Source organism: Petromyzon marinus (assembly GCF_048934315.1).
Source record: "Petromyzon marinus isolate PM22_M1 ecotype Great Lakes invasive population chromosome 76 unlocalized genomic scaffold, UKy_Petmar_22M1.pri1.0 chr76_unloc.3, whole genome shotgun sequence".
NCBI classification, from domain to species: domain Eukaryota; kingdom Metazoa; phylum Chordata; class Hyperoartia; order Petromyzontiformes; family Petromyzontidae; genus Petromyzon; species Petromyzon marinus.
Genome location: NW_027422620.1, coordinates 478,526 through 500,964, shown reverse-complemented (window position 1 = coordinate 500,964; position 22,439 = coordinate 478,526). Strand labels below are relative to the sequence as shown.

The window sequence follows — 22,439 nt, the reverse complement described above, 5'->3', positions numbered from 1 at the left end:
TGTGTAGTCTATGGTGAGTGATGCTGTGTGTAGTCTATGGTGAGTGATGCTGTGTGTAGTCTATGGTGAGTGATGCTGTGTGTAGTCTATGGTGAGTGATGCTGTGTGTAGTCTATGGTGAGTGGTGCTGTGTGTAGTCTATGGTGAGTGATGCTGTGTGTAGACTATGGTGAGTGATGCTGTGTGTAGTCTATGGTGAGTGGTGCTGTGTGTAGTCTATGGTGAGTGATGCTGTGTGTAGTCTATGGTGAGTGGTGCTGTGTGTAGTCTATGGTGAGTGGTGCTGTGTGTAGTCTATGGTGAGTGATGCTGTGTGTAGTCTATGGTGAGTGGTGCTGTGTGTAGTCTATGGTGAGTGGTGCTGTGTGTAGTCTATGGTGAGTGATGCTGTGTGTAGTCTATGGTGAGTGATGCTGTGTGTAGTCTATGGTGAGTGATGCTGTGTGTAGTCTATGGTGAGTGATGCTGTGTGTAGTGTATGGTGAGTGGTGCTGTGTGTAGTCTATGGTGAGTGGTGCTGTGTGTAGTCTGTGGTGAGTGGTGCTGTGTGTAGTCTATGGTGAGTGGTGATTAGTGGTGCTGTGTGTAGTCTATGGTGAGTGGTGCTGTGTGTAGTCTATGGTGAGTGGTGATTAGTGATGCTGTGTGTAGTCTATGGTGAGTGGTGCTGTGTGTAGTCTATGGTGAGTGGTGCTGTGTGTAGTCTGTGGTGAGTGGTGATTAGTGATGCTGTGTGTAGTCTATGGTGAGTGGTGCTGTGTGTAGTCTATGGTGAGTGGTGCTGTGTGTAGTCTGTGGTGAGTGATGCTGTGTGTAGTCTATGGTGAGTGGTGCTGTGTGTAGTCTATGGTGAGTGGTGCTGTGTGTAGTCTATGGTGAGTGGTGCTGTGTGTAGTCTATGGTGAGTGATGCTGTGTGTAGTCTATGGAGAGTGGTGCTGTGTGTAGTCTATGGTGAGTGGTGATTAGTGATGCTGTGTGTTGTGCCCTCCAGCATTCGCGACCTACAGGGAGAGCTTCAGCGCTTGAGGGCAGAGCTGAGAAGGTCGGAGACCAGAGCCGCTGACCTTGACTCCCAGGTTCGCCTCGACTCCCAGTCCATTTTGCCCTCACAACGACGGAGATCCCCAGGGTGGCCCGGGGCAAGAGCTGTGAGCGAGCAGCACCGTTGAAGGCCGGAACGGCACACGAGGGGGAGGGTGGCCAGCACCACACCCGGCCGCCTTTGTCTCCCCCGGTGGCGATGCACCGGATACTGATTTGAGGCTGCGGCGACCTAGGGGAGACCCAGGACTGGGTTCGTAGCGCTAACCGCTGATGAAGGCTGGAACGGCGGCAACTGTGGGAGGGGGGGAGGGGTGCCGTGGCCGAGCGCCCCTTCCGCCCGGCCGCCTTTGTCTCCCCCAGCGTCAACGCGTTTTGCACCCTTGCAGCAGGAACTCACCTGTGAGGCCGAGTCATCCGAGGGGAGGCCGAGTCATCCGAGGGGAGGCCGAGGTCAGTTCGGGAATTCGCTGTCACTGTGTACAAGGGACAGCAGCAAGGAAGCAGCCCCAGGCCACGCCAATACAATTTGACATGAAAGAGAAAGGTGGTGATGGAGACTCCATGTTAACCACAATCGTGACGACGGAGATCATTTTGATGGCTAGGGTTGGTAGTGGTGATGTGGGTTGGCCATGATGATGAAGATGACTACGATGACAAATGATGATCAATACATTAATGACCGCTAAGACGATGATGATTAGGATGATGAGGATGATGATGATGACGACGATGATGACGACGATGATGACTACGGTAATAACGATGATGACGACGGTGATGATGACGATGCTAGATTTAAAGCTTTCGTGACTGCTAGGATCCATACTCTTTGGTTCTATTGGGTAAAGTCACGTAGGTGAAAATAAAATAACAAAAAATCACGACGTTTCGGCCACAACACAAGCGGCCTTCATCAGGTGAAGGGACGCTGTTCTCCAGACAGTCTCGTCCCTTCACCTGATGAAGGCCGCTTGTGTTGTGGCCGAAACGTCGTGATTTTTTGTTATTTTATTTTCACCTACGTGACTTTACCCAATAGAACCAAAGAGTATGATGACGACGATGATGACTACGGTAATAACGACGATGACGACGGTGACGACGGTGATGATGACAATGATGACTACGGTAATAACGACGATGACGACGGTGATGATGACGATGATCACTACGGTAATAACGATGATGACGACGGTGATGACTACGGTAATAACGACGATGACGACGGTGATAATGACGACGATGATGACTACGGTAATAACGACGATGACGACGGTGATGATGACAATGATGACTACGGTAATAACGACGATGACGACGGCGATGATGACGACGATGGTTACGACGACAACGCCGCCAGGTGCGATTCCTGACGGTGGCCAAGGAGGAGGCATCGTCGCGCTGCGAGGCCGACCTCCGGGAGCGAACCGCGGCGCTGCGACGAAGCGAAGCCTGCGCTCGTCAGCAGGCCGAGAAGCTCGCCGCTCACGTGGAGGTGAGGCCCCCGGCCCCTTGCCTGGCCCCTTGCCCGGGGGCAGCTGCCGGCACGCAGCGGGCGTGCGACCAACGGACTCGACCACTTCTGGCGTGAGAAGGGCCCCCGCCACTGCGCTGGGGCGAACGACAGCAGCTCGACCAGGTGGCCGTCATCATCATCATCATCTAACCTCGCAGTGCACCTATAGCCACCTCGACCCTATAGGTCAGCCCTATAGCCCTAACCCTGTAGTGCACGGGTCCCCGACCCCCGGGCCGCGGACCGGAACCGGTCCTTGGCCTGTTAGGAACCGGGCCGCACAGCAGGAGGTGAGGGCGGTGAGTCTGCGCGTGGCCCGCCCGTGATTTTATTTACCACTTCCGTCCGCGCCTCTTTCCCGCACTGTGCCCTTGTCTCAGTCAAGTGGTATTGGTAAGCCCACAAGCTCTAACCCCTAGTAGCCACAATGAGTAAGCCCACAAGCTCTAACCCCTAGTAGCCACAATGAGTAAGCCCACAAGCTCTAACCCCTAGTAGCCACAATGAGTAAGCCCACAAGCTCTAACCCCTAGTAGCCACAATGAGTAAGCCCACAAGCTCTAACCCCTAGTAATCACATTTAGTAAGCCCACAAGCTCTAACCCCTAGTAGCCACAATGAGTAAGCCCACAAGCTCTAACCCCTAGTAGCCACAATGAGTAAGCCCACAAGCTCTAACCCCTAGTAGCCACAATGAGTAAGCCCACAAGCTCTAACCCCTAGTAGCCACAATGAGTTAGCCCACAAGCTCTAACCCCTAGTAGCCACAATGAGTGAGCCCACAAGCTCTAACCCCTAGTAGCCACAATGAGTAAGCCCACATGCTAGAACCCCTAGTAGCCACAATGAGTAAGCCCACAAGCTCTAACCCCTAGTAGCCACAATGAGTAAGCCCACAAGCTTTAACCCCTAGTAGCCACAATGAGTAAGCCCACAAGCTCTAACCCCTAGTTGCCACAATGAGTTAGCCCACAAGCTCTAACCCTAGTAGCCACAATGAGTAAGCCCACAAGCTTTAACCCCTAGTAGCCACAATGAGTAAGCCCACAAGCTCTAACCCCTAGTAGCCACAATGAGTAAGCCCACAAGCTCTAACCCCTAGTAGCCACAATGAGTAAGCCCACAAGCTTTAACCCCTAGTAGCCACAATGAGTAAGCCCACAAGCTCTAACCCCTAGTAGCCACAATGAGTAAGCCCACAAGCTCTAACTCCTAGTAATCACAATGAGTAAGCCCACAAGCTCTAACCCCTAGTAGCCACAATGAGTAAGCCCACAAGCTCTAACCCCTAGTAGCCACATTGAGTAAGCCCACAAGCTCTAACCCCTAGTAGCCACAATGAGTTAGCCCACAAGCTCTAACCCTAGTAGCCACAATGAGTAAGCCCACAAGCTCTAACCCCTAGTAGCCACAATGAGTAAGCCCACAAGCTCTAACCCCTAGTAGCCACAATGAGTAAGCCCACAAGCTCTAACCCCTAGTAGCCACAATGAGTAAGCCCACAAGCTCTAACCCCTAGTAGCCACAATGAGTAAGCCCACAAGCTCTAACCCCTAGTAGCCACAATGAGTAAGCCCACAAGCTCTAACCCCTAGTAGCCACTATGAGTAAGCCCACAAGCTCTAACCCTAGTAGCCACAATAAGCAAGCCCACAAGCTCTAACCCCTAGTAGCCACAATGAGTAAGCCCACAAGCTCTAACCCCTAGTAGCCACAATGAGTAAGCCCACAAGCTCTAACCCCTAGTAGCCACAATGAGTAAGCCCACAAGCTCTAACCCCTAGTAATCACAATGAGTAAGCCCACAAGCTCTAACCCCTAGTAGCCACAATGAGTAAGCCCACAAGCTCTAACCCCTAGTAGCCACAAGGAGTAATAAACAAACGTTGCTGGAGAGCTTCTTTGAAAAGGGAGAAAGACCCAATGATGACTCTCCTCCCCGCCCATGAAAAAAATGTCTTCCACGAAACCGGTCCCTGGTGCCAAAAAGGTTGGGGACCGCTGCTGTAGTGCACCTATAGCCACCTCGACCCTATAGCGATGGACCCTATAGCCCTAACCCTGTAGTGCACCTATAGCCACCTCGACCCTATAGCGATGGACCCTATAGCCCTAACCCTGTAGTGCACCTATAGCCATCGTCATCATCGTCATCATCATCATCATCGCGTGGGAATTCATAGCAGCAGGCAACTACTCTGAGCGCGTGGTGATGTTGATTCTAAACGCGGAGGGAAAATCCGGCGGAGGAGCCGGAGACAAATCCACGCAGGGACCACCACGGGGAGAGAGACGCAGACTCCAAATATACAGCAGCAGCAGCAGGCATCGTCAGGGTTGGGGTCGAATCTACGACCTCCTGTACACCAGGCGAGGTAGTCAACATCTCCTAGCCTCCATGATGATGAGAGAGAGAGAGAGATTCAGACTTCAAATATACAGCAGCAAGCATCGTCAGGGCCCGGAATCGAACCCAGGACCTCCTGTGTACCAGACGAGGTAGTTAACATCTCCTAGCCACCGTGATCATGATGAGAGAGGGAGACACAGACTCCAAATATACCGCAGCAGCAGGCATCATCATGTTTGGCATTGAACCCACGACCTCCTGTGTACCAGGCGAAGTAGTTAACATCTCCTAGCCACCGTGATGATGACGAGAGAGAAAGATGCAGACTCCAAATATACAGCAGCGGCAGGCATCATCAGGGTTGGGGTCGAATCTACGACCTCCTGTACACCAGGAGAGGTAGTTAACATCTCCTAGCCACCGTGATGATGAGAGAGCGAGACGCAGACTCCAAATGTACAGCAGCAGGCATCGTCAGGGTTAGGCTGGAACCCACGACCTCCTGTATACGAAGTGAGATAAGTAAACATCTCCTAGCCACCGCATACGTATGTTCAACTTCTTTCGCAGCGTCCATAGCCAACCGAAGCTACGTTGGCTACGTACGGCGGTGCAACAGAAGCTCTACAAACACACACACACGGCAACAAACTAAACACAAAAAAAGCAGCAAATTGGGTTATCAATTTTAGATTCGAAAGTGCACAGCAGTATACAATTATGTCTGTCGCCTGATGAAGCTGGTTGCAATGACTGGCGAAACGTCGTTCTCAGATTGTAAATGTCGTTTCTTGGCTCTCCAACACACTACCAGTTAGTGCTCTACTCGTAACGAATTGGCAATGCTCTGTTTACGTAACACGGCACTTTACTAATTGGCCATGTCGGGCGGTGGCAGGATTAACGACACAATATTCACGCGATCTTACCCAACGAAACCTGCATTATGGAGTATGCCTGGGTTCAACCACAGGTTGGTCTTTCATTCTTCCAGGTGTTAGTGCGACTCGCGCTATTTGTTATTTGCCAGGCAAGGCCCACCGAGCCCGCTGCGGCGCTTGTTCAGAGTCGACCTGGCTCCCACCGCGTGGTGACGGTAGTTCATCGTCGATCATGGCTGATACTGCCGCCACCGCCGCCACCACCACCACCACCACCACACGTGGGGATCATTTGTAGTAGCAGCAGCTGCTGCTATAAATGATCGAACCCAGGGCCTCCTGCGTATCGGGGGGTGGGGTAAAGCGGTGGGCACTGCGGCCTCCTCAAAGGCACGTGGCGACCGTTGGAAGAGAGCGCACGGGTCCGGAGCTCGCTCCACGGAGTTGTCTCCGGCGAGCGAGCTATCGCAGGGCTGTGCAAATCGTCATCAACGTCGCCCTTTGCCCCCAGACTCTGAAGGGAGAGCTGCTGGAGTCCAAGGAGCAGAACGAGACGCTTCGGATGAGGATGCAGGACTTTGTCACCGAAATCTCGCATGTGGAAGGCATGCTGGGCGTGCGGGTGAGTGGGTGGGTGAGTGGGTTAGTGGGTGAGCGAGTGGGCTAGTGAGTGGGTGCGTGAGCGAGTGGGTGCGTGAATGAGTGAGTGAGCGAGTGGGTCAGTGAGTGGGCGAGTGGGTGCGTGAGCGAGTGGGTGCGTGAATGAGTGAGTGAGCGAGTGGGTCAGTGAGCGAGTGGGTGCGTGAGCGAGTGGCCTAGTGAGTTGGCGAGCGAGTGGGCGAGCGAGTGGGTGCGTGAGCGAGTGAGTGAGCGAGTGGGTCAGTGAGTGGGCGAGTGGGTCAGTGAGTGAGCGAGTGCGCGAGAGAGAGTGGGTGAGCGAGTGGGTGGGCGAGTGAGCGGGTAAGTAAGTGGGCGAGTGAGCGAGTGGGTTAGTGAAGTAGTGGGTGAGCGAGTGGGCTAGTGAGTTGGCGAGCGAGTGGGCGAGCGAGTGGGTGCGTGAGCGAGTGGGTGCGTGAGCGAGTGGGCGAGCGAGTGGGTGCGTGAGCGAGTGGGTGCGTGAGCGAGTGAGTGAGCGAGTGGGTCAGTGAGTGGGCGAGTGGGTCAGTGAGTGAGCGAGTGCGCGAGAGAGAGTGGGCGAGCGAGTGGGCGAGCGAGTGGGTGGGCGAGTGAGCGGGTAAGTAAGTGGGCGAGTGAGCAAGTGGATTAGTGAAGTAGTGAGTGAGCGAGTGGGTTAGTGAGTGAGTGAGCGAGTGGGTGAGTGTGTGGGCGAGTGAGTGAGTGAGTGGGCGAGTAGGTGATCGAGTGGGTGAGTGAGTGAGCGAGTGGGCGGGTGAGCGAGTGGGCAGAGCGTGAGTGAGTGAGTGATAGAGTGAGTGAGTGGGCGAGTCGGTCAGTGAGTGTGTGCAAGTGAGTGGGCGAGAGAGTGGGTGAGTGAGTGGGTGAACGAGTGGGTGAGTGAATGACCGAGTGGGTGAGCGAGTGGGCAGGCGAGTGGGTGGGCGAGTGAACGGGTGGGTGAGCGAGTGGGTAAGTGAGCAAGTGGGCGCGTGAGTGAGCGAGTGGACAAGTGAGTGGGTGAGCGAGTGGGTGGGCGAGTGAGCGGGTGGGTGAGCGAGTGGGTAAGTGAGCGAGTGGGCGCGTGAGTGAGTGAATGAGTGAGCGAGTGGATGAGTGAATGACCGAGTGGGTGAGTGGGCGAGTGAGTGAGTGGGTGAGTGAGTGAGTGAGCGAGTGGATAAGTGAATGACCGAGTGGGTGAGTGGGCGAGTGAGTGAGTGGGCGAGCGAGTGAACAAGTGAGTGAGTGAGCGAATGGGTGAGTGAGTGAGTGAGCGAATGGGTGAGTGAATGACCGAGTAGGTGAGTGAGCGAGTGGGTGAGTGAGTGAGTGAGCGAATGGGTGAGTGAATGACCGAGTAGGTGAGTGGGCGAGCGAGTGGGTGAGTGGGCGGGCGAGTGCGTGGGCGAGTGAGCCCGTGGGTGAGCGAGTGAGTGTGCGAGCGAGTGGGCACATGAGTGAACGAGTGGGCGAGCGGGTGGGCGAGTGCGTGGGCTAGCGAGTAGGTGGGCGAGTGGGTGAGCGAATGGGTGAGTGAGTGAGTGAGTGAGCAAGTGGATGAATGAATGACCGAGTGGGTGAGTAGGCGAGTGAGTGAGTGGGTGAGTGCGTGAGTGAGTGAGTGGGCGAGCGAGTGGACAAGTGAGTGAGTGAGTGGATGGGTGAGTGAGTGAGTGAGTGCGCGAGTGGGTGAGTGAATGACCGAGTGGGTGAGTGGGCAAGCGAGTGGGCGGGCGAGTGGGTTAGTGAGTGAGCGAGTGGGCGAGCGAGTGGACAAGTGAGTGAGTGAGCGAATGGGTGAGTGAGTGAGTGAGTGAATGACCGAGTGGGTGAGTGGGCAAGCGGGTGGGCGGGCGAGTGGGTTAGTGAGTGGGCGAGTGTGGGAGAGCGAGTGGACAAGTGAGTGAGTGAGCGAATGGGTGAGTGAGTGAGTGAGCGAGTGGGTGAGTGAATGACCGAGTGGGTGAGTGGGCGGGCTAGTGGGTGGGCGAGTGAGCCCGTGGGTGAGCGAGTGGGTAAGCGAGTGAGTGGGCGAGCGAGTGGGTGAGCGAGCGGGTGGGCGAGTGCGTAGGTGAGTGAGTAGGTGGGCGAGTAGGTGGGCGAGTGAGCGAGTGAGTGGGTGGGCAAATGAGTGAGTGGGCGAGTAGCTGGGTGAGTGGGTGAGTGAGTGAGTGGGCGAGTGAGTGAGTGAGCGAGCGAGTGAGTGAGTGAGCGAGTGGGTGAGTGAATGACCGAGTGGGTGAGTGGGCGAGCGAGTGGGTGGGCGAGTGAGCGGGTGGGTGAGCGAGTGGGTAAGTGAGTGAGTGGGCGAGCGAGTGAGCGAGTGGGTGCGTGAGTGAGCGAGTGGGTTAGTGAGTGAGCAAGTGGGTGAGCGAGTGGGCGAGCGGGTGGGCGAGTGAGCGAGCGAGTGGGTGAGTGCGTGGGCGAGCGAGTGGGCGGGCGAGTAGGTGAGCGAGTAGGTGGGCGAGTGAGCGAGTGAGTGGGTGGGCAAGTGAGCGAGTGAGTGAGCGAGTGGGTTAGTGAGTGAGCAAGTGGGCGAGTGAGTGAGCTAGTGGGCAAGTGGTTGGACGAGTGGGCGAGTCAGTGGCTGGGTGGGTTAGCAAGTGAGTGAGCAAGTGGGTGAGTGAGTGGGCGAGTGAGTGGGCGAGTGAGTGGGCGCGTGGGTGAGCAAGTGGGCGAGCGGGTGAGCGGGTGAGCGAGCGGGTGGGCGGGTGGGTGAGCGGGTGAGCGAGCGGGTGAGCGAGCGGGTGAGCGGGCGAGCGAGCGGGTGAGCGAGCGGGCGAGTGAGCGGTGGAGCGAGTGGGTGAGCGAGTGAGCGAGTGGGTGTAGTAGGTAAACGAGTGGGTGAGCGGATGGGCGAGTAGGCGAGCAAGTGGGTGAGTGAGTGGGCGAGTGAGTGGGCGCGTGGGTGAGCAAGTGGGCGAGCGGGTGAGCGGGTGGGTGAGCAAGTGAGCGAGTGGGTTAGTAGGTAAACGAGTGGGTGAGCGGATGGGCGAGTAGGCGAGCAAGTGGGCGAGCGAATGGGCTAGTAAAGGGCGAGCTTGTGGGTGAGCGGGTGAGCGAGCAAGCTGGTGGGCAGGCGAGCGAGCACGCGAGTGGGCGAGTGAGCGAGTGAGTGACCAAAATCCTCACGCTGTCTTTTCAGGAGGAAGAGCACTCCCACCTGCTGGCTTGTTACGGCGATGCCACCTTTCCAGACTCGCTACTGACCAACGTTTAGCCGTCGAAGGTCTCCAACGTGACACGATTTCGGCTCGCGCCGCGTTACGTCGTGCTAGACATCGTCCCACGGGGAATTCACCACGGTTCATTTTGGTTGCCATTAGAGAATTCACCACATTTCGTTTTCGTTGCCATGGAGAATTCACCACAGATCATTTTGGTTGCCATTGGAGAATTCACCACAGATCATTTTGGTTGCCATTGGAGAATTCACCACAGTTCGTTTTGGTTGCCATTGGAGAATTCACCACAGATCATTTTGGTTGCCATTGGAGTATTCACCACAGTTCGTTTTGGTTGCCATTGGAGAATTCACCAGAGTTCGTTTTGGTTGCCATTGGAGAATTCACCACGGTTTGTTTTGGTTGCCATTGGAGAATTCACCACAGTTCGTTTTGGTTGCCATTGGAGAATTCACCACAGTTCGTTTTGGTTGCCATTGGAGAATTCACCACGGTTTGTTTTGGTTGCCATTGGAGAATTCACCGCAGATCATTTTGGTTGCCATTGGAGAATTCACCACGGTTTGTTTTGGTTGCCATTGGAGAATTCACCACGGATCGTTTCAGGCAGAGGAACCCCATTGCAAGCGTTGCACAAACATCAAATTCCCGGTGGGAATTTGTAACGAACCAACTAAGAACGGAACGTGAGCTTGAAGTGTCACCTCCTGAGGCCAGTTCTTCAGATTGGAGTCTTGAGTGCGGGCCTCGGGACCAGAGTCTTAATTGAGAGCCAGATTCACGGTCTGGACCGGTGCTCTCCACCAAAGGCCACCGGCGGGGTCCCCCCCCCCTACCCAGTGGTCGCCCCCGCGGTTGCCTTGCGGTGAGGAGCACCGCCGTCGATTGTGGCTCGGGTCTTGGAACGTGATTTAAGATGGCGCGCTATGTGGCGGCGGCGGTGGTGGCGGCGGTGGTGGTGGTGGTGGTGGTGGCGGCGGTGGTGGTGGTGGTGGTGGTGGCGGCGGTGGTGGTGGCGGCGGTGGCGGTGGTGGTGGTGGTGGCGGCGGTGGTGGTGGCGGTGGTGGCGGTGGTGGTGGTGGCGGCGGTGGCGGCGGTGGCGGCGGTGGTGGCGGCGGTGGTGGTGGTGGTGGTGGCGGTGGCGGTGGTGGTGGTGGCGGTGGTGGCGGTGGTGCGTGTCGATAAGGGGGTGGGCCACGTCTGGTGGCGCACTGCAACGCCGCGCCAGCTGCTACCACGCCAACGCTTGTTCACGGAGACGCGTCGTGGCGTTTCCGCTGCTTCCCGAGTGGATTTTTTTTTTGCTTGTTTGCAGACTGCTTTGAGATTTAAAATCGATTGCTGTAAAAGCGGGTGAATGCGTTTGAAAGAATTGCCGATTCTTTGAATAAACAAAAAGTGCGCTGTGATTTGCAATGTCGTTGATTTCCTGATCGCAGTTTTCGTTTTACCGTCGCAAACCCGGTGGGACTGAACAGAACTAAAAGTCGAGCGTGGATCTTACCTCCTCGGAAGCGCCTTGGCCCGAAACGTCGCCTCTTGTTACGTCTTTCCTTTGAAGGCCACACAAAGACAAAGGTCCCCCGTATAGCCTGTGACATACTGTAGGGGCAAGTGCTGCCAGCAAGCACCTATGGAGGCCGGCACCGTGGCACACGAGAGGGTGGGTGGCCAGCACCGCGCCCGGCCGCCTTTGTCTCCCCGGTGGCGATGATTTTACGCACCGCACCGGGTCGACTGTGTGCTGCGTGCGTGCTGAGATCTCGAGTCGATCATTCGGCGGGCGCCGGATTTGTAGAAACGGATGATCGCCAAATCATTGCACATTATTGTATGACGTTCATTGCTTTTTGACGCGTTACGTGTCATTTTTGTTCAGCGTTCTTAAACGTGCGCTATTTTCTTTAAACCTATCTACGCGACTCCACCGAAAGACCCAAAGAACAAAGGATATGTGTGTGGATACTCTTGTATTCTTTCGGTAAAGTCACGTAGGTAGAAATAATAGTCGTTTCGATCGCAACAGCAAGCGATCGTCTTCAGGTGAGAGAATCAGGCTGTAGGGCATCTCTCGCAACCGCTGGCCCCCATCTTGCCCGATGCGGCCACCGCCCACTCCCTCCCTCCCTCCCGGGTCAATATAATGCCTCGTCCACAGCAGTCTGATTCTCTCACCTGAAGACGATCTTTTGTTTTTTTCTACCAAAGTGACTTTACCGAAAGAATCAAAGAGTATGGATCCATACTCTTTGGTTCTATTCGGTAAAGTCACCACGTAGGTAAAAAGTAAAACAACAAAAATCACGACGTTTCGGCCACAACACAAGCGGCCTTCATCAGGTGAAGGGACCAGGCTGTCTCGAGGACAGCGCTGGAGTGAAACACAGCCACGCTCAGACCGCGACGTTTAAGCTGTGTGCGAGGAAACTAGGTGCCTTGACAAAGGAATTAGCATAAAAATTAGCATTTGATTGGCCGACTTAGCACATGCCGTTTGGCGCGGGGGGGGGGGGAGTTTACCTATTGATGGTGTGAAAAGGGAATTTTTAAGAGCTGCGAAAGTTTGGGGTAGCTCTTAAAAATTCCCTTTTCACACCGTCAATAGGTAAACTCCCCTTCGCCCCCCCGCGCCAACCGGCAAGTCCACCCGCACGTACACCACCTCTATGCTAAGTCGGCCAATCAAATGCTAATTTTTATGCTAATTCCTTTGTCAAGGCACCTTGTTTCCTCGCACACAGCTTAAAGGTCGCGGTCTGAGCGTGGCTGTGTTTCACTCCAGCGCTGTCCTCGAGACAGCCTGATCCCTTCACCTGATGAAGGCCGCTTGTGTTGTGGCCGAAACGTCGTGTGATTTTTGTTGTTTTATTTTTTACCTACGTGACTTTACCGAATAGAACCAAAGAGTATGGATCCTTGCAGTCACGAAAGCTTCAAATCTAGAATTGAGTATGGATTCCTTAGGTCACGAAAGCTTCAAATCAACGTGTGTACTGTGTGACATTGGCATAAATCAACACAAATGGACAACAAAAAAGAAATATCCCGCTTTAAAAGAGTTGCTGTGTTTACTGTACCCTTACCACGCCAATCTCGACGCCGACTCCTCATCACGGGGGTGATGCAAGGCTGTAATTGTAATATATGTTGGTGGGGGGGAGACACATCAATGTTCAAAATGTCCCCCCAAATATGTTGCTGTAAAATAGATTTCTGTTTATATGATTGTGATTATGGTTGTATTAATCCCTAATCTCTGCCCATTACATACAACGAAACAAGAAAATGTAAAAAAAGAAAACACAGCAATGTAATACAATACATATTAGACATTGTTAATAATAAATAAAATTCAATCCCATGTGTTAGTGAACTTTTTTTTATATTTTAGGCAGGAAATGGCAGGAAATTCGTTTTCAAATTTAGATTTTGATTTCTGGGGGGGGGACCCCAAGACCCCATGGAAGATTTGGGCCCCCCCCCACCAATGTTGACTCCATGGCTATGGCCTTGGGGTGATGTGTATCTACGTGCAGTATTTTCATTGTTGGAAGTTGAATGTATGTAGTGTAGAATATACCCTGTATAATATTTGACGCTGAAATCGAGCTTAGCTCCTCCACGCACACGGTGGCTGGGATCGCGGGACCTGGTCACAGCCTTTGCAGCGGATTTGCCGGATCCGCCCGGGATCGCCGGATAATGTTGGAAGTGGCAGCCGGATAATCGACGGTGATCGACCGTATTCTGGGACGGGAACACGCGGATTAGAGAACACAGGTTAGAGACATCATCATCATCATCCACAAGTGGATAGACCTTGGTGGTGACGTCGGCAGGCACACTGCGTGACGCTGCCGCATGCGGGTGACATCACAGATGTGATGTCACCGCTCATTTGCCGTACAAAATATATCCATTATTGCGCGCCCCCCGCCCCCACCAAAATACAAAAGTCTATTTTTATAATTGTTGCATGGTGTACAGTCTGGAAGCTACCCACATGGCAAATTTCAAGTTTGTTGCATGTCGGGAAGTACGCTAAACATTTAGAACAGGCGCGCATTCACAAATTTCCCTTATATATGTTGATAAACATAGTGAATAGTTTAAACTATAAACACTCAATTGTAGATTTAAAGCTTTCGTGACTGCAAGGATCCATACTCTTTGGTTCTATTGGGTAAAGTCACGTAGGTAAAACATAAAATAACAAAAATCGTGATTTTTCCCATGTGTTAGTGAACTTTTTTAATATTTTAGGCAGGAAATAATAAAAATCGTGATTTTTGTTATTTTATTTTTTACCTACGTGACTTTACCCAATAGAACCAAAGAGTATAAACGCTCAACTGTAAACTATGCATATAGTTTCGTGACTACGTCACTATACACATCGTCAGGGACTTGGGGACTTGTGACCTAGCAGTGGATAGAACCCGGCTAGGTGGTGGTGATTGTCCACGTGGTACCCACGTGGTTCTGGGGGCCAGGGGGGCGTCTCAGACCTGAAAGGGGAGGGGCGGGAGAGAGTGGGTTTGATGACGTCATGTAACTTTTTAATGGGTTCGGGGGGCTCAGACCTTAAGGGGGGCGGGAGCGTGTTGAGGTCGCATGACGTCACATGCCCTGTTATGGGCCGGAGGGGGTGACTTGATGGAGGTGAGGTAGGGGCGTGATGACGTCACACGTCCTTTTATGGCGAGGGGGGGGCGGTGGAGGTGATTGGGGAGGTGGGGGAGGGGGTGGGGCGGGGTGGGGTAGGTGAGGGAATAGGGGGCGGTGTGTTAGAGGGGGCGGGGCGGTGTGGAAGAGGGGGCGGGGCGGTGTGGAAGAGGGGGTGGGGCGGTGTGTTAGAGGGGGCGGGGCGTAGTGGGAGAGGGGGGGGGGCCTATGGTGGTGGTGGCGAGGATTTTGTTTTTACCTCACAACCCCGCGGCGTTCGTCCGCTCGCGCGCTCCTTCCTCACGCCGGGGGTGAGTTCACAATCATAAACTTTGTGTTTATAATCATGCTGCGTGTTAAACTACTCTGATGATAAACTTTGTGTTTATAATCATGCTGCGTGTTAAACTACTCTGATGATAAACTTTGTGTTTATAATCATGCTGCATGTTAAACTGCTCTGATGATAAACTCTGTGTTTATAATCATGCTGCATGTTAAACTACTCTGATGATAAACTTTGTGTTTATAATCATGCTGCATGTTAAACTGCTCTGATGATAAACTTTGTGTTTATAATCATGCTGCGTGTTAAACTACTCTGATGATAAACTTTGTGTTTATAATCATGCTGCGTGTTAAACTACTCTGATCATAAACTTTGTGTTTATAATCATGCTGCGTGTTAAACTACTCTGATGATGAACTTTGTGTTTATAATCATGCTGCGTGTTAAACTACTCTGATCATAAACTTTGTGTTTATAATCATGCTGCGTGTTAAACTACTCTGATGATAAACTTTGTGTTTATAATCATGCTGCGTGTTAAACTACTCTGATGATAAACTTTGTGTTTATAATCATGCTGCGTGTTAAACTACTCTGATCATAAACTTTGTGTTTATAATCATGCTGCGTGTTAAACTACTCTGATCATAAACTCTGTGTTATAATATAGTAGATTAACACAGAGTAGCAGCAGTATTAACGTTGTGTTAATAATCATAGTAGTTTAACACGCAGCAGTATAAACTTTGTTTATAACCATAGTGGTTTAACACGCAACATTAGCAGCAGTATAAACTTTGTGTAGTTTAACAGAGCAGTGAGAGCTTTCGCCACCAATATTATCGATAATAAGCGATAATCTATTTGTGTTTGTCTGGGTTAGATCGCGTATCAATATAAATGTGTCTTTAAAACCGCCGCCACCCGACACAGCCAATTTAGTAAGCTAAGTTACATTGTTAAGTTTAACTTAATTAAGTTTAACTTAGTTAAGCACTAACCGTCTGTTGTTGTTGTTGTTGAGTGTTAGAGAGTTGTTAAATAGTCCACGACGTTTCGCGGGTTATTTGGAAGCCGCCTCAAGCAGGCAACAGAGTTGTGGAGAAATTCCTCCGCCCGCCACTTTAAACTTCATTTTATAAATAACCAAATATTTTTATATATATAGTTTTAAACCCGCAATTGCTTGCGCTTTAACAAATTGCATATCTCGTCGATGCGAGACGTTAGTTCGTTATTTACGGCTCGGATAAATTTAATTTTTACGTCGTTTGTGTAACAACGGGCGCCGCTTGGCATTCTGAGGCGAATAATTTCTGGGAAAAAAAATTTAGTTTAAATTTTTTGTGACTTGACGAGAATAAATGTGTAAAGGCAACGTGGTTGTCGTGGTGTCGTTTTACTTGTTTCAAATAATTGTGCAAAAAAGTGATGAAGTCGAGGTAAAGGCGCAGCCCCTGCAAGCTGTTAGCCCGCACTCAGTGATGCGTGTACTTGGTCTACTCTTCCACGCCCACGTGATGCCATTGGAAGGGAGTTGGCCCCCATACCTTAAACCCCACCACCACCAATACCCGGCGCCTGTGCCAGGCTAGGTGCACTTTGAAGGAGCCACGTGAAGTGTCAAAGGCCGGCAGGAGGTCACGGGACAGACCCTGCAGGTGCCATGGGTTGACTGCTGTGCCAGGCTAGGTGCAGGTCACGGGACAGACCCAGCAGGTGCCATGGGTTGACTGCTGTGCCAGGCTAGGTGCAGGAAGAGGTCACGGGACAGATCCAGCAGGTGCCATGGGTTGGCTGCCGTGCCAGGCTAGGTGCAGGAGGAGGTCATGGGACAGACCCAGCAGGTGCTATGGGTTGACTGCTGTGCCAGGCTAGGTGCAGGAGGAGGTCACGTGACAGACCCAGCAGGTGCCATGGGTTGACTGCTGTGCCAGGCTAGGTGCAGGAGGAGGTCATGGGACAGACCCAGCAGGTGCTATGGGTTGACTGCTGTGCCAGGCTAGGTGCAGGAGGAGGAGGTCTCGGTACAGACCCAGCAGGTGCCATGGGTTGACTGCTGTGCCAGGCTAGGTGCAGGAGGAGGAGGTCTCGGTACAGACCCAGCAGGTGCCATGGGTTGACTGCTGTGCCAGGCTAGGTGCAGGAGGAGGAGGTCTCGGTACAGACCCAGCAGGTGCCATGGGTCGTCTTACTGAGACGACCGGTAGATGCACACCAGCTGTACCCACTACTGTTCCAGTTTGCTGCGTTGTAGCCGCCCGGCGCTCCGCTCGTTGTTGTGAGCGTCGTGCCTCTGGCCTCCGTTGTTGCTGGAGGGCGACTACCTCCATCCAATTACCCCACCATCACCATCACCACACCGAGACCTGCCGATCACAGAACCCATTTACAATATAGGTGGTGGTAAAAGGGGGGATGATTTAATTAACTTATCCCATGCCTCTAAACTTGTGACCTCTGGATTGCAAGTCCAGCATGATACCGACCATTATCATCACTGTGGCCACCTCTCGGCACATGTTACATGCATGTTACGTGCACGCGATAAAGCTTACTTCGTTTTTGCATCTTTTTGATCTACGGTGTCGGTGCATTTCACGTTTTGCCTTCTGAGTAGGCAAACGAAGAATTTCCACCACGTGGCTCAGAGGGCTGTCACACAGGAGACGAATGGAAAAAGGCATTTTGCGTTACAAAAAATTACGATAACAACGTAGCGCCACTGACCTGCGTGGGGAAGTATGGTCAAACGACCCCCGTTTACCAACAGGCATGGGAAGGCCTTCATCCAGCAGTGGATTGGCAAGGGCCCACGATTCATTATTACACCAATATTGAATATACTTTGCATAACCTTGTTTTTTTACATTGTATTTGCAAAAGTAATATTTAAGTTAGTTTAACATGTAGCAGGCTTTTCACGACCAATATCCATAATCCAGTTTTTTTTCAATGGTTTTACTTAACCTGATTCCTCTTTGGGTCAAATCTTGTGATCAAAATTTCGTCCACTTCCCATTGTCCAATCAATTCCACATTTTGCACACGTACTCAGATCCGGTGACAATGCATGCCTATATCAAAATCGGAATCAATTAATCAATTAATTCGCTACTTCAAAGGAATTAACAGTTTGTATGGACGCCTTTTTATTTATATATATTTGTGTAGGTCAAAAACGCAGCGGTCCCTAAACTGTAGAATCGGCTCGCAAAAAAACGCAGGCGCCGCGTGTCTCAGGCGCCATTGACGCACTTCTCGACCGTGAGTTAAACGAAGTTAATAAAACCGTTGTTTTTAAAAAAAACCTTCTTAAACGAGTTTATTTTGGGTTAAACCCACCACCATCCAACACAGCCAATTTGTGAGTTTCGACATGTAAACAAAACGTGGGCAATTCGTTGCTTGCTCAGCATTAACCGATTGTGTGTTGGGAGTGTAAAATTGTAAATGTTGTGAGTTTACCCTGTAACACACCGGTGTGCTGAACTGGTAACGAATTGGCACGTTTTGTTTATGTGTCAAACCTTACTAATTGCCTGTGTCTGGTGGTGGTGAATTTTGGGGAGCGATAGTGTAGCGGTGGTGGTGAGTTTTGTGGAGCGGTAGTGTAGCGGTGAGTTTTGTGGAGCGATAGTGTAGCGGTGGTGGTGAGTTTTGGGGAGCAGTAGTGTAGCGCTGGTGGTGAGTTTTGGGGAGCGGTAGTGTAGCGGTGGTGGTGAATTTTGGGGAGTGATAGTGTAGCGGTGAGTTTTGTGGAGCGATAGTATAGCGGTGGTGGTGAGTTTTGTGAAGCGATAGTGTAGCGGTGGTGGTGAATTTTGGGGAGCGATAGTGTAGCGGTGAGTTTTGTGGAGCGATAGTATAGCGGTGGTGGTGAGTTTTGTGGAGCGATAGTGTAGCGGTGGTGGTGAGTTTTGTGGAGCGGCAGTGTAGCGGTGGTGGTGAGTTTTGTGGAGCGATAGTGTAGCGGTGGTGGTGAGTTTTGTGGAGCGGCAGTGTAGCGGTGGTGGTGAGTTTTGTGGAGCGATAGTGTAGCGGTGGTGGTGAGTTTTGTGGAGCGATAGTGTAGCGATGGTGGTGAGTTTTGTGGAGCGATAGTATAGTGGTGGTGGTGAGTTTTGTGTAGCGGTGGTGGTGAGTTTTGGGGAGCGGTAGTGTAGCGGTGGTGGTGAGTTTTGTGGAGCGGCAGTGTAGCGATGGTGATGAGTTTTGTGGAGCGATAGTATAGTGGTGGTGGTGAGTTTTGTGGAGCGGTAGTGTAGCAGTGGTGGTGAGTTTTGGGGAGCGGTAGTGTAGCGGTTAGCGCGCTGCGCTATGAACCTGCGAACAGGGTTCGATTCCCGCTCATGGCCAACACCGGTGACGATTATCTGAACCGGTCCCGGGCCTCCCCTAGGTCGACTCATCCTCAAATGAGTACCTGGTGTGGTGTGTAAACATCGCCACTGGGGAGACAAAGGCGGTCGGGCGTGGTGCTAGCTACCCACCCCCTCGTGTACCGTTCGAGCCTTCATAGGTGCTCGCTAACAGCACTTGCCCCTACAGTCGGTTAAGGCTATACGGGGGATCTTTGTCTTTGTTTTTTTAGTTTAACGACACATTTATGTTTACGGGATCTAGCCCAAAATACCTCTTGTGGATAATTTTTGAGTTCCTTTTTAAAGTTAACAATCGTAGTGTATACGCGTGGCCCCTTTCTCAAGCCACTGCTGGATGAAGGCCCTCCCCAGGCTGTGTTGAGTCACGTTGAGTCACCGTGCTGTAAGCACGTAGTGTGAATGGTTGGTGGGTGGGTGGGGGAGTAAAAAATCCAGGACCTTGGCCTGGAATTGAACTCGGGCTGCCGAATGTGTGCCGCGTATTTCGGGCTGTCGGATCCGGGAAAGAACGCGAGTTTCGGCAGACGTCTCGTTCAACAGGGGCCGTGTCTAAGTGGAGCGGAGGTTTCCGTGCAAGGGAGACTCCTTGCAGTAGATGGGAGCCCACATCAGAGTGCGTGGACCCAGGGCGGATGTCGGACGCGGACCCCCGGGGGTCGAATTGATGGAATAAAGAGGTGGATTGGAGAGAGCCGGGTGGGAGGGCTCCCTTTGGGAAGAGGAACTTCACGAGGAAAAGTTACGGGCGGTTCAGTTCTCTTCCTCGTGAGGAGGAACTTCACAAGGAAAAGTTACGGGCGGTTCAGTTCTCTTCCTCGTGAGGAGGAACTTCACCAGGAAAAGTTACGGGCGGTTCAGTTCTCTTCCTCGTGAGGAGGAACTTCCCGTGGAACAGTTACGGGCGGTTCAGTTCTCTTCCTCGTGAGGAGGAACTTCACCAGGAAAAGTTACGGGTGGTTCCGTTCTCTTCCTCGTGAGGAGGAACTTCCCGTGGAACAGTTACGGGTGGTTCCGTTCTCTTCCTCGTGAGGAGGAACTTCCCGTGGAACAGTTACGGGCGGTTCCGTTCTCTTCCTCGCGAAGAGGAACTTCACCAAGAAAAGTTATGGACGGTTCAGTTCGGCCGGGTTTTTTGTCCGTCAAGGCCCATTGAGCTCGGCAGCTGTTCTGCAATGGCTACCCAAGGATACCTTAAACAAAGTCGTTGTTTTTTTTTGTATCAGTGCGTACCGCCTGCTACGGCAATTCTCGTCTTTTTTCATGGCAGAAAAATGCCAATGTTTGCGGTCTCCTTGCCGCGACGAGAGGGGCTTCAGAGGAGCGTTGGTGTCGTGTTGCTGTCCCATTGAAGGAACAGACTACAGCGGTGTTCTGTATGGTCAATAGATTGGTTAGCAAGGCCACAATCGCATCACTGTCTTGTGTATTTCACGTATCTCTGTGAGGCTCTATGTATCTTTGTGTCTCTGGGTTTACTGTGTGGTCCATTGATTTTGTGGCAAGGCCACAATCGCACTACTTGTGGCTTGTGTCTTTAATTTTCCATTTATGTATGTGCGTGAAGTATGTTGAACTTCTTTCACACCGTACATAGCCAACCACGCTAATCGGAGGTCAAGGAGATGGGCACATCGCCCTGGTGATGTTCTAATGTGGTTGATGGTTCTACTACCGGTATCTTCGAGGAGAAATATCAAAGGCAGCAGGTACGATGTTTGGATCACTAAAAATGTAACAATTAAAAGTAACATTGCAGTCAGTTTATCTCGGGCAATGTCCATTGAGCTCGGCAACTCTTTAAATGGTGACCCAACACCGTGCTTTCTAAGGTAGGTCTTGGTTTTTTCAATCCGTGCGTACTGCCTGTACTGTATGGTGGTTCATTTGTGGCAAGCACTTTGTGCATGTGTAGTGAGCGCGACCTTACAACATATTTGTTCCAGAGACTGCTGTACCACGCTGCAGCTCGACGATGTGTTTGCCAGACATCCCGTAGAGTGGCGAGTTGCAATAATCGAGCAATGATAATGCAGTGGCGGCCGAGGAATAGTGTGCATCTGAGAGGGCTGTCTGCTGAGGAGGAGATGGAGCAGTGAAATCAGCCTGTTGTGCAGGCTCCGGGTGGATTCTTACATCGCAGGAACGTGACAGATGGCAGTGGCTTGGGAGAGATCTTCATCCAGCAATGGATTGACCGTGGCTCATGGTTATGGTGAAAATAAACTCGGGGAAAGCTTTGGTGTAAGTGCGAGGCTTTTATGGGCAAAGTCAGGACTTATTATTTCATTGATCATAATTCCATAAGTTAAAGTTAACCTTTGGGCAGTTCAACACTCATTTTACTGGATATTATTAGAGTAGTGGCAATACAAATCCTCGTTTAAACGGCATGAGATGATTATCATGATAGATTAGTGACCTTGAAAATTGGCTTAGAGTCCACGGAGATCCAATTATATATTTTTTGTCCTATGGAGAAATGGGGACCGTATCCACGTCAGAGTGAGTTGACATCGGTAAAATAAGAATCTACGCAGAAGAGCCCCCCTGAAAAAGAGTGATGTAGGCTCAGAGCTATACCTGGCCAAATAAACATAGTTGTTAGAGTGGTTTCGTTTCGTTTTTGGGAGACCTTGAGCAGTGAGTGGACTGATGGACGGCTAGCATAGCGTAGTAACGGATCAGAGTTAGCCGTCAGTGGGTATAGCTCACCCTATACGATCGCTGTATCCACAGAGTAAAATGTAACCTTTGCACGCAGCCCGTTAGTGTAAGGCTGTGTGTGCAATAAGTCAAATGCGCCAACATGCTGCGATAGAAAGATCGGGCATCCACTTCCGACTTTGAATAATGCCTCAACAATAACTCTGTGTGTGTTCACCGTACAGCAGCCAACAGTGTGACGCGCGTTGCGTGTGAGCGACGGACAAAGTATTTAATGGGGAGTTTTGTGCCAGCTGAGAAGGGTTTTAGCTGGAGCATCCATGTTGTGTTTGTTGTTCTTCCCCCGCAAGTCGGATTAGCCGCGGTTGGCTACATACAGTGGTGCCGACATAAGTTCAGCATACAAAAAAAACATCTGGGGTACAGATTGATCCCGGACACCTGATCTCCAGCATTTCGACCCTGAAGTCTGGTCTCAAGACTCCGATGATGAAACCCAGTCCCCTTGATTATCAGTCTCAGTCTCACAGGGTCACTTGATGGTGTCTTGCAGGTAGCTCTGTGGTATCTGCTCCTCCGTGGGGCCGTTCTATCACACAGGGGAGGGTCGCGCTGCTCTGAGAGAACCGAATGGACTCTTCGTGACGCTTATAAGAGTGAAATTGGGATAGAATCCTTTTTTTAAAGACTCTTGATTCTAAAACACAATCACCCCGACCAAGCCTCGACGAAGACTCTCATTCTGAACCTCAGTCCTCCTATTCTTGCGTAATCATTGTTGGGGGTGGGTGTGGTGGGATGAGATGTAAAGGCCAGCTGTCCGTTATGTGCGAGTTG

The 22,439-nt window shown here is 51.7% G+C and overlaps 2 protein-coding genes across 3 annotated transcripts in view; both read left to right on the top strand.

The window, feature by feature from the left end:
* LOC116958349 (uncharacterized) overlaps window positions 1–10,549 on the top strand; it is a 46,763-nt gene extending 36,214 nt beyond the window's left edge. For both annotated transcript variants that reach the window (XM_032980906.2, XM_032980907.2), the window contains exons 5-8: window positions 994–1,078; window positions 2,410–2,544; window positions 6,308–6,418; window positions 9,560–10,549. In XM_032980906.2, coding sequence (XP_032836797.2) covers window positions 994–1,078; window positions 2,410–2,544; window positions 6,308–6,418; window positions 9,560–9,634 — 406 coding nt within the window. In that variant the 3' untranslated portion in view covers window positions 9,635–10,549. The remainder of the gene's footprint in view (window positions 1–993; window positions 1,079–2,409; window positions 2,545–6,307; window positions 6,419–9,559) is intronic.
* Window positions 10,550–14,499: 3,950 nt separating this feature from the next.
* Window positions 14,500–22,439, top strand: part of LOC116958337 (uncharacterized) — a 57,861-nt gene continuing 49,921 nt past the window's right edge. Inside the window, exon 1 of the mRNA XM_032980892.2 lies at window positions 14,500–14,575. The gene's annotated coding sequence lies outside the window, so the exon portion shown is untranslated. The remainder of the gene's footprint in view (window positions 14,576–22,439) is intronic.